We start from the raw sequence: 12,533 nt of genomic DNA, 5'->3' as shown, positions 1-12,533 counted from the left end.
AATTACCTTAGAATGCTTATTTAAAATCAGATCAGTATGAATGCGTGCATCTATTTTTGAATGGGTCTATTTTTGCATATTCCATTGACCTATATTTCATTCTTACCAGCAATACTATATTGTCTCAATTAATGTAGAACAGAGTAAAACAAGTAGTATAACTCCTCTAACTTAATTGTTCTTTTTCAAAACTGTTTTGGCTATTCTAGATCCTTTTCCTTCCCGCGTAAATTTCAGAATCAGTTTCTCAATTTTTTCCCCAAAATCCTGCAGAGATTTTGTGATTGTGTTGAACTTATACATCAATTTGGGAAGAACTCACATCTTAACAATAGTGAGCTTTCTCAATATTTATCTTTCCATTTATTTAGGTCTTCTTTAATTTCTCTCAGAAAAAAACAAAACCAAACAAAAAAACTATCCTCATAATGTGCAATATACAGGTTTGCATATACATGCTAAATTTAACCCCAAAACATTTGACTTTTGAAACTTTCATTTACCAATTGTTTGGTGCTAGTAAGTCCTTAAAATGATTTTTGGATACTGACTTGACTCTTCTGACCCTGAATTCCACTTACTGCTTCTAGTTTTTTGGTACATGTCCTGTGATATTTTCTGTACATGATCATGTCATTTGCAAATACTATGTTGGATAGGACTTCTACCAGTATAATGTTGAATAGTAGTGGTGATAACATATGTCCTTGTTTTATTCAGGACTTTAAAGGTTTTTTTAACATTTAATGACTAAATGTGTTAGATGTTAGTTTATAGCTTAGAAAAGTTCTCTTCTATTATGAATGTGGAAAGGATTTTATTTTGTTTAGTTTTAGATCATAAATAGCGATTGAATTATAAAAATGGTTTTTCTAAATATATTGTTATCATGCAGCTTTTCTTTTTTTAATATGGTGAATGACAAGGACAGATTTTCTCAAATATTTTAACGATAAGTATTTGTATATAAATGAATGAAAAAGGTAATTAAAAATCATTGGGAAAGCACAGGCTGATTGATGAAGGTTCTCACAGAAGGTGAGGTTAAGAGAATCATAATCTATCTTCAGCTTGCTTTGGAGTTTACCACAGCGCCATTTTGGGGAGGCAAGAATGAGTTCCAGGCAATATAAGGCTTAAAACTGTGACATCTAGCAGGGTTGCAGTGTGGACCAGTGCTAAGACGTGACAGGAGTATGATCAGTAAGAGCTGGATGCTATTTCTGCTTGCTTCTAAGCTTACTTACCAGGGCCAATCTTCAGCTCTCAGCAGTAGTTCAAAGCAAAATTCTTCTGTGGGGTGAAATGCATGTCTGGTTATCCAGGTAGCAGGGTACGCAGGAGAGAGCAAGAACTTTTATCAGCACATGGTCCACGCAAGCTAAGTACAGATATGATTCTGAGGACAGACTACCCGTATATTACCCGGTACAAGAGTGTATAACAAAAGGCCCTCAACATATCTGTCTGGAGTCACACTGCTTCATTCTTGACTGGCTGCCCACCTACTGTGTACCTAACATCTGACAAATCCTTTCCCTTCACCTTCACCTTGGGAATTGCCTTTGCTATCTCTGTGTTGAATTTCCTGTCTTGTAACCCGTCTTCCTCTTTCCCGGTTTATTCTCTCTTTTGCTCAAACACTTTCTCCAACAGGTTCCTGAGCAGTAGTTTATGGGATATACATTTTTGAAAACTTGAATGCTTAAAAATGTATTCTGTCCTCATATTTTATTGATAGTTTGGCTGGCTATAGAATTCTAGGTTAGAATTCTATAATTCCAGCTTCCAGTTTTGCTTTGGTAAGTCCAAAGCCATTCTGATTCCTGATCCCTTGTATGTAGATCTGCTTTCTAACTGTATAAACTTATGAAATCTTCCTTGTCTAGAATTCTGAAACTGACATGGGTATATTTTCACCATTATGTTGAAGAACCAAAGGGTTCTTTCAATTATAGAATATTTTCCTGCTTTATTTGGGTGATAATCTCATCTCTTCCTATATTCTCTGCAGCCACCCTCCCCCTTTTGTTGACACTTTTCCGATCCAGTAATAGTTCTACAGTTTCTTCTATTCTTTCTTTCTTTCTCATCATTATAATGGCCCCCAGGATGTGTGTGTTTGTCTCTCTCTGTCTTTTGCTTCTGTACTTTCCACAGTGAAGTCCATGGACTTGAGGAAACACCTTGCTGGCTCTCCACAACAGTGGCAGTGAGCCTAAGGGACCTGAGGTCTTGCTCTGTCCTGTTTACTCTGGCCTGTACCATGGTTTTAATGCCTGTCCTGTGGGTGGGTGCTTACGGGTAAATGGAGGGAGGTGGGGATGATGGACTATGATGTAATCACAATGTGTGTTCAGAAGAAGGGATATACCAATGGCTTCTTTAGCTGTATCTTTCAAACCCTTCACTACAGCTTTTTGTTTTATATTTTCAATATTTTAGAAAGGGATTCTCTGAATCTTCCTTTTTTATAGCATCCTACTCTAGATACAGTGTATTTCTAGAAATCTTAATGAATTAATATTTGTTCTTGTTTTTTGATTTTTGAAGTTTTTTCCTTTATGCATAAGTTGTTTCCTATGTCTTGATTTGTCCTCATTATGTGTTTTGGATTCTTATCTTTCATCCTGGATGCATTCATTACATATTTGACACTATCTCCTCATTCTTAAGAATGGGAAACTAAAATGGTGAAAACAATCAGATAAAGACTCCAGTGGGAGAACTAAGCAATGAGGAGACAGCCAATCTAACAGATGCAGCATTCAAAACACTAGTGATAACAATGCTCACAGAACTGAGAGACATGCCTGAGTACAGCAAACTCATAAGGGAAGAAGTGAAGGCTATGCTAAGTGAAATAAAGAAAAATCCACACGAAACCAATGGTGAAGGGAAGGAAGCTGAGGTTCAAGTCAATGTATTGGACCATAAGGAAGAAATAAACAGTTAACCAGTCGTCGTCGTCGGCAGCCGTCCGTCTCGAGAGACGATGGTGTAGCTTCCCAAGAGTCTATCTGCACCGCCGAGAATGGCTGTGCAGTCCGACTCGGGAGTGACATGGTAGTATCTGTCTCCTCCCGTGTTGAATCGACATCTTGCGATGACGCTGAAGCTACAGAGCCTGGGCAGGGTGATATGGAGGGTCTGCTGTTGCCCATGCAGCAGACCCCCCCTGTCTTCGCAGCTGAAGGATCCAAGGGAAAGACGGAGTCAATACAGCTTGGCTTCAGGTGCGCCGCAGGAGTTGCCGGTGTTGACTATAACGTCAAACCGCCTTAGGGACTCCGGCTCCGGATTTTCTGTCGGGGTTTACTCCCTTAGCCTTTCCCCTGAAGAGGTATGCCGCAAGGCAGCGGAGGTTTTTTGGAGTCAGAGTTTTCCTTCTCTGATGTACCCTGACTGGAAGATCGAACCAGCGACACTTAGCTCGCAGGCCGACGCTCAATCCACTGAGCTAAACCAGCCAGGGCCAGTTAACCAGTACAGAATGAAGAAATAAGAATTGAAAAAAAAAAACAAAAAAATAACGAAGAGAGGCTTAGGAACCTCTGGCACAACTTTAAACGTGTCAACATCCAAATCATAGGGGTGCCAGAAAGAGAAGAGGAAGAGCAAGAAATTGAAAACTTACGTGAAAAAATAATGAAGGAAAACTTCCCTAATCTGGCGAAGGAAATATATGTACAAGACCAGGAAGCACAGAGTCCCAAACAAGCTAGACCCAAAGAGGACTACACCAAGACACATCATAATTAAAATGCCAAAGGTTAAAGATAAAGACAGAATCTTAAAAGCAGCAAGAGAAAAGAAGAGAGTTACCTACAAAAGAGTTCCCTTAAGACTGTCAGCTGATTTCTCAAAAGAAACTGAGGCAAGAAGGGACTGGCAAGAAGTATTCAATGGGATGAAAAGCAAGGACCTACAACCAAGACCACTCTATCCAGCAAAGCTATCATTTGGAATGGAAGGGCAGATGAAGTGCTTCCCAGACAGAATAAAGTTAAAGGAGTTCATCCTCACCAAGCCCTTATTATATGAAATGTTAAAGGGACACGTTTAAGAAAAAGATCAAAACTATGAACAGTAAAATGACAACAAACTCATAACTATCAACAAATGAACCTAAAAAAACAAAAACAAACTAAACAAACAGCTAGAACAGGAACAGAACCATAGATATGTAGATCATATGGAGGGTTGTCAGTGGGGAGGGTGAAGGGGGAGAATGGGGTAAAATGTGCAGGGATCAAGAAGCATAACTGGTAGGTGCAAAATAAACGGGGGCGTTAAGAATAGTATAGGAAATGGAGAAGCCAAAGAACTTATATGCACGACCCATGGACATGAACTAAGGGTGGGGAGGCGGTGCTGGAGGGAAGAGATCAGACAGATGGGAGCAAAGGGGAAAACAATTGGGACAACTGTAAAAGCATAATGAATAAAATATACTTCTAAAAAAGTGTGGTTTTAAGTTTCCAAATATATGGGCTATTTTGACTAATACTGTTTTAAGTAATTGTGCAATAGTCAGAAAATATGTTATGAAAGATACCAATTCTTTAAAGTTTTTTTTAACCTTGTTTCAAAGCTAGTATCTTGTACATTTATAATCACTCCATGCATGCTTGTAAAGACCATGCATTCTTCAATTGTTAAGTGTACTAGATCATTTTGCTGTTACTCAAATTTTATCTATATTTATTTATATTTTTCATTCTGAATTAGTGTTAAAAATCTCAGCATAATGAAGTATTTATTTTTTTCAATTCTGTCAAATTTTTCTTAAAACTTTCCACACAAATTTAAGATTTCCATTTTTTTTGATTAAACTGAATGTACTAATATAGTGAACATCCATGTTTTAAATGCCTTAAGTATTTTTGCATTTTCTTAAAATGGCTAGTCCTTTTAGCCAGTAATTGTGTAGTATATTTTTAAATATCCTTTCCTTTTAAAATTACTGTTTCTTATGAATATCACATTGCTGAATAATTTTTCCTGTTTGACAGTTTTTATCTTTTAATTGCTTAGCTTTGTCCATTGATATTTTCTGTGATTACTGATATAATTTGAATTATTTGTACTCCTTTATTTTCTGCTTTATATTTGTCCTTTTCTTTGCTTCCATTTTTCTCTTCTCCTGATTTCTTTTGCATTCAGTTTTCATGATCCCATTTAACTCCCTTATGATTTTTAAAGTTCTTATAAAATCAATTACTGTTTTTAGTGTTTACCAAAAATGAACTTGTAAAATCTAAAATTAGCCCTGGCTGGTGTGGCTCAGTGGACTGAATGCCAGCCTGCAAACCAAAGGGTCACTGGTTCTATTCGCAGTCAGGGCACACACCTGGGCTGTGGGCCAGGTCCCCAGTTTGGGGCATGCAAGACGCAAGTACACATGATGTTTCTCTCTCTCTCTTTCTTCCTCCCTGCCCCTTTCTCTAAAAATAAATAAAATAAAATCTTTTTAAAAATGTTTAAAATTAATCACTGTAGTACCCTCTTCCCAAATTACAAAAACCTTAAGAACTATGTAACTAAAGTTATCCTTTTGCATCTCATATTATTATGTCCACCTTTTAGTTCCATTTTTTAAATCTTCAAATCAGGTATCATTTGAAATAGTCACAATATTTTGTTCAGAGAGTCCAATAGATTACTATTTTTTTTCTTTCACTGTTCTTTCTTGTATCTCAGCTCATCCTCCCAAAACAAAATCTTTTAGAAGGTCTTTTAGTGAGGTGTATTGGAAAACTTTCTTCATTTTTGTTTGTTTCAAAATGTCTATCTTGCCCTTGTTCTTAAAAGATATTTAGGTATACAGTCCTAAGTTGATGGTTAATTTCTCTTGGCACTTTGAAGATAACAGTCTACTGTGCTTTACTTCCATTGTTGCTGTTAAGTCTGCAGTAGACCATTTGTTATTGCTTTGTTGGAAATGACTTTTATCTCTCCATGTTTTTAAGATCTCTGACTGCGGAATTCAGTGATTTCAGTATGCTTTTTCAGGATTCAACTCTATTTAAAGCAGGAAAGAATTCAGTACTTTCAATTCCAACAGAAATGCTGAATGAGAAAGATTTAGGCTCTCCAGGAGTGATTTATGCACAAGACTACAGAATTATCTTGCCAAGAATCTCTTTTCTTTTTCACTTTTAGGAAGCTGGAGAACTGGGAAGCCTCTGGACCAACCATTGCATGCAAAATCAAACCATTTTAGCTATAATTCCCAAATCAGGAAGCTGCCATCACATCTGTTTGTTCTAGAGCTATAACATGCACACCTCAGATACACAACAGTAAATGGATGCCTTTCATATTACCACTTCTCTCCCTGAACATGACTTGGTTCTGAATTCAAGTTTCAAGTGAATACATGTAAATGGCAGAACCTGAATGTACCTGGAAACTTACCTGCAAAGGAAATACGGGAAATAAACTTTTAGCTTTTTAGCATCTACATTATAAGAAAGATGGAATGATGCTGAGTGAGCTAATCTATCACATTTGCCATACCTGAGAAAGATTTTTCATTGAATTGTTTAGAAGTTGTTGTTGAAGCTGAAAAGTCATGTCTTTTCTCAGTTCTGGAAATTTCTCACCTCTTACCTCTTTTATTTCCCCATTTTTTGCTACTCTCTTCCTTTGGAACTGCAGTTAGAAGTGTTACTTCTCTGTGATGCTTTCTACTCCATTTCTGTAGACTTGTCTTCCAATTTAACTAAATCTCTCTTCAACTCTGTCTATTTTTAACTTATCCATTGAGTTTTGTAGTTCAATTTTTTTTAATATCAGTTCTTTAATTCTTTTTCAAATCTGGAATTTAATTTTTGATAATCTACTGTTCCTTGGTCACCTTTTCATCCTTCTCTTCTATTTCATTAAATATTTTTAAAATACTTAGGTTTCAGAATCTGAAGAGTTTATTTTGCTGATTTCTATTTCTTATTACTTTTGATAATGGTAGCTTATTTCCTCCTCTGGACTTAGAATTATTGATGGTGTGTACACATTTGATCGCCAATTTGTTAAAATCATGAGAGACATACAACAGGGGTACAAATTATCTTTGAAGATAATTTGCTTTTGCTTCTCTAAGATATGCTGGGGCTCTATGAAAGTTAGATCAGTTTGAGTTAATTTTACACTTGGAGGTTTCCCAGACAATGAGGGTTACATTTGAGTCCCAAGTCTGTCTAAATGCAAAATAGTGATTACAAATTCTAAGGAGAGTCATTTTTCCTACCTAAAACTGAGGATGAAAGACAAGTTACTGAAGGGTAAATTTTTTTCTAACCTAGTCTTTCACTAATAGTTTATCTCTTTGATGGTCCTGGCTTTATGTCTACATGTGTGTGGTAGTGAAGAAACAGTTCCAACTGCCCATCTGAAACATGCCAAAGCTTTGTCTTCTATCTCTCTTAAAGCTTTTCAAACCCAAGACTCCAATTTCCTGGTATCTGCAAATGATCGTGATCTCATAACTCATTTCTCAGTCTAGTTTGCAGCTCATTCTTTGGATCTGATACTCCAGATTTTTCTTCACGTTCTTTTGAGCTTGGCTATGCGTTTAAAAGGATGTTTTGTAATTTACCCAAAATTTCTAATGTTTTGTTACAGGAAAGATTTTCAGATATCTTGTTAAACATTTTAAGAGAAACGAAAGTTTTAGAGTTTCAATTTGACTTAAAGAAAAACTTTACTAATAAACATTATTCTGAGTTCCAGGAGTTACCAAGAAAAAAAAGCCTTTAAGAAATTTACAATCTAGTTGGGCAGACAGGTAAGTAAACAATGAACAGTATTAAATAAAATAATCACCAAATGGAGATATAATAGAGAAGCTGTGGCAAGGCAGATTGAAGAAAGATGTTTTTATTTCATAGGATTTACACTGTTACATACTTTTTATAGGTTTGTCATTTGTGTTTCTAAAAGTATTGTTGTCCTAGCTATCAGACTTGATTTTAGGCAAGGACTGTTTTATTTTGTTTTTTGCTTCTTTACATTTCCCTAAGGTGCCTAGATAAAAACAGAATAAATTGGGGACTTCTGCTTCTGAGAAGATGAAACAGACCTACTTTCCCCTATTCTTCCCACTGAGTACAATTTATAAACCTTGAACATTATATATAAACAAACATAAGAAGACTCTGAAAAATGAAGAGAAGAAGGCAGACTCGTTAGGGACTCTGGACCTGAAAATACTACAGTAATGAGTTCCGAACATTTTCTTTTTGCCTCATATACCTCAGTGTTAGAACTGAAGAAGCTAGAAGCCCAGAAATGCCACTAGGCACAGACAAAAAAATAGCCCAACTAAAGCCTATTTTTTCTAGCCAAAGGACCAGGAAAGAGACAGCTTAGCAAGACAGAAAAGTTACATAAGAACTGCTATTTTATAGCCAAATACCACAGAAAAAACTATGCCCCCCGCCCCCCATGCTGCAAAGTCTGATTGGGAGCCTAGACCTCCCTCCTAATTAGGCTGTAAGAGTGAGCCCCAAACTCCTTCCAGGCTAAGGTCAAACAGGGAGGGGCTGGGACTTTAATCCCCATCCAGCAATAATGAGCTCCCTACTCCCTGCAGTCAGTGGAGGCCACATGGGGAGCCTTGATTTTCATCCTTACATGGCAACAGAGTGTTCTTCTCTCTCCACACTGTGATATGTCAGAGGAGACTACTGGAGAGTCACTTTCACCACTGTCCAGAGGTATCAAGGTCATATTACTGAGATGTCAGTGGAGGCTACATGGTGAGAAATAATTAGGCATTCCTAGCTCTCCCAGCCTGGGTGGTATAAGACAAGCCTAGCAAAGAAATGGGAATTCTACCCCATCCCAACAGTAATGAGGAACTCCGTCCACCATTGTGTACCGAGAGGCCTAGGAAGAACCTAGACGCCTACTAGTATTTAGCAGTAATGAGGTGGCACTCAGAGGCCTGTGGGACTATAACAAAAAATCTAACATTCATGTTATCGGTGTCCTGGAAGGAGAGAAGAAAAAGGGTACAGCTGAAAAAGTTCTTGATGATGTAATAATGGCAGAACACTTTCAAATTTGGTCAACCCTTGCCACTCCCCAAAAAATAACTATTAAAAAAACTATAAACCCACAGATTCAAGAAGCTGAGTCAACCTCAAACAAGTTAAACTCAAAGAAATCCACATTAAGACACATCATAGTAAACTTGTGAAAACTAAAGACAAGGGAAACAATCTTGAAAGCAGTGAGAGAGAAAAAATATTTTACCTATACTACAGATAAAAAACAATTTGAATGACAGGATTTCTTATTAGAAAACTTGAAAGCCAGAAGGAAGAAGCACACCATTTTTCAAGTATTGCAAAAAAAGGAACTGTCAACCTAGAATTCTATATCCAGTCAGAGTATCCTTCCGGAATGAAACAAATCAAGACAGTCTCAGATGAAGGAAAACTAAGAGGTTATGTTGCCAACATATCTACCCTAAAAGGATGGCTAAGGAAGTTTTTTAAACAGAAAGGAAATGATGAAAGAATGAATCTTAGAATGTTAGTTAGGAAGGAAGACAAATGAAGAGTAAAATATAGGTAAATATAATACATTTTCCTTCTCTTCCAGAGTTTTATTATGTTTTTATGGTTGGAGCAAATATCATAATACTGTCTGATGAGGTTATAGATGCATGTAGAGAAAATATTTAAGATAATATATTTTAAATGGGACAGGGAAAAGGCACTGTCATGAGTTGAACTGTTTTCCCTCAAAAAAGATATATTGAAGTTCTAACCCACAGTACCTCAGAATGTGGCCTTATTTGGAAATAGAATCAGTGCAGATATAATAAGTCTACATGAAATTATCATGGAGTAGAGTACGCTCCTTATCCAATATGATTTATGTCCTTATAAGGACATATGAAGACAGACACAAAGAGAATACCATGTCATGACAAAGGCAGAGACTAGAATAATTTTGCAGGTAAAAATCAAGAAATGCCAAAAATTGACAGCAAACCACCAGAAGCTAGAAAGAGGTAAGGATGGATTCTGATACATGTTTCAGAGGAAGCATGGCCCTAGTGACACCTTGCTTTCTGACTTCTAGCCTCCAGAACTATGATTTGAAGAGGTATTCTATAGCTACAGTAAACAAGAGAGTGTGGGATTGGTGAAAAAATAAGACACATAGATCAATGCAACAAAATTAAAAAGCCATAAATAGATCCACCCAAATATACCCAAATAAACTGTGAGAAAGGTATAAAGGCAAGTCAATGGACAAAGGACAGCCTTTTCAACCAATGATCCTGGAGCAGTTGGGCATCCATAGGTTAAAAGAAAACAAACAGACATTGACCTAAGCTTCACGTCTTAAACAAAAATTAACTCAAAATAGATTATGAACTTAATTAAATGTGAAATGCAAAACTATACAAAACTTTTAGGAAAAAAATAGGAGAAAATCTAGGATTTGGCATAGAATCATTAGACTTGACACCAAAAGCATGATCCATAAAAAAATTAATAAGTTGAACTTCATCAAAATTAAAATCTTATGTTCTGTGAAAGATCTTGTAAAGAGGATGAAAGGCAAGGTACAGACTAGAGGAAAATATTTTTGAGGCACACATTTGATGAAGGTTCAGTATCTAGAATGTATAATTAAAATCTTATGTTCTGTGAAAGATCTTGTAAAGAGGATGAAAGGCAAGGTACAGACTAGAGGAAAATATTTTTGAGGCACATATTTGATGAAGGTTCAGTATCTAGAATGTATAAACACTCAAAACTGAACTGGAAAAAGAAGAGAAACAATCCCATTAGAAAATGGGTAGATACAAACAGACACTTAATCAAAGAGCATACACAGATGGCAAATAAGCACATGAAAATACATTTAACGTAATTAGACAACAGAAAAATGAGAATTAAAACCACAATGAAATATCAGTACATACACCTAAGAATGGCTAAAATAAAAAACAGCAATACCAAATGTTAACAAGGATGCAGAGAAACTGAGCCACTCATATACTGCTAGTGAAAATAGAAAATGGTAGAGCCACTCTGGAAAATAGTTTGGCAGTTTTGAGAAAAACTAAATATAGAATTACAATACAGCCTAGCAATTCCATTCTGGGCATATATTCCAAAGAAATGAAAATTTATATTCACAGAAAAGCGTGTAAACAAATATTCATAGCGGCTTTATTTTAGTAAAAAACTGGAAACAATCCAGGTGTCATTTAACAGGTAGATGGTTAAACTGTGGTTTATGCATATCATGGAATATTCTCAGCAATAGAAAGGAATAAACTATTGACACACTCAACAACTTATATTAAATCTCCAGTGAATTATGTGCAAAGGCCTATCCCAAAGGTTCATATATTACATGATTCCATTTATATAACGTTCTTGGAATGAAAAAATATATAGAAATGAAGGACAGATTAGTGGTTGCCAGGGGTTAAGAATAAATGGTGAAGGGATGGGTGGGAAGCAAATGGATGTGACCATAAAAGGACCACACAGGGATCCTTGTGTTGACAAAATTTTCTGTATCCTGACTCTATCAATGTCAAATCCTGGGAGTAATATTGTACTATAGTTTTGCAAGATGTTTACCATTGGAGGAAATTAGTAAAGGGTACCAATATCTTACAAATGCATGTGCTTTGCTTCAACAATTACCTCCAAATAAAAATTTAATTAAAAAGAAAATAAATACATAAATATTTATTTATTTATTTATTGAGCACCTACTCTATGGCCAGACCCTATGTAAAGTACTCAAATGATTATTTTTTATTTACTCTTCATAAACTCTAAAGATTATGCCTATTTCCTAAATCATATTTCTGGAACGCTGATTCTTTGTGACATTAATAGCCCTCTTTGAGAGGTGTTCTATAAAAAGGGTTTCTTAGTCAAGTAGCTTGAGAAACAAATTTTTTTTAGCTTAGGATTTTTAAAAGCCTTTAATATACTAATGTATAAACAAAAGGAGGACATCATATATAGCTTTCCTCAAATTTCTTTAATTTTGGAACTCTTGTTTTCACATGATGCTGATTAACAACTTGTTAAAGAACTAGTATTCCTTGTAATTATACTATAATAAATATTGGGTTATAGTTTTCAATCAATATCCCTGCTGGGGTTTGGTTTTATCTGTTATTTCAGTTAGGCTATAGATTTACCTCCGGAATGTACTCTAACCGTAGAGTTGACGATCCAAACTACTTACCATGTAACAATATAAATAGATCGAAGTACTAATGTGAAGACCAACACTCCATACATGACCTAAATAAGAAAGGAAAAAATGAAGTTAGTAAAATCATTATTCTTTGGCAAATGAAGTATATTTTGCCTACAAAAACAGACCTCTCAATTAAATGTAAACATTTATTATTTCCATTACAGTTTAAAGAACAGAATTTTAAAAAATATGTAATTATATAATTAAGAGTCATGTTAACCTTTGAGGAAAAATTAATAGCCTTCTTGTGAATAATCAATATCAGAAGTCCTATG

General features: G+C 35.7%; 1 protein-coding gene across 1 annotated transcript in view; it reads right to left on the bottom strand.

The window, feature by feature from the left end:
• Positions 1-12,533, bottom strand: part of ACER3 (alkaline ceramidase 3) — a 140,196-nt gene that overhangs the window by 14,840 nt on the left and 112,823 nt on the right. The window contains exon 7 of the mRNA XM_090267783.1: positions 12,244-12,302. Coding sequence (XP_090123909.1) covers positions 12,244-12,302 — 59 coding nt within the window. The remainder of the gene's footprint in view (positions 1-12,243; positions 12,303-12,533) is intronic.

This window comes from Furipterus horrens, unplaced genomic scaffold (genome assembly GCF_987537825.1).
Source record: "Furipterus horrens unplaced genomic scaffold, mFurHor1.1.pri manual_scaffold_2, whole genome shotgun sequence".
In the NCBI taxonomy this organism is placed as follows: domain Eukaryota; kingdom Metazoa; phylum Chordata; class Mammalia; order Chiroptera; family Furipteridae; genus Furipterus; species Furipterus horrens.
This window is presented reverse-complemented; position numbering and strand designations above follow the sequence as displayed.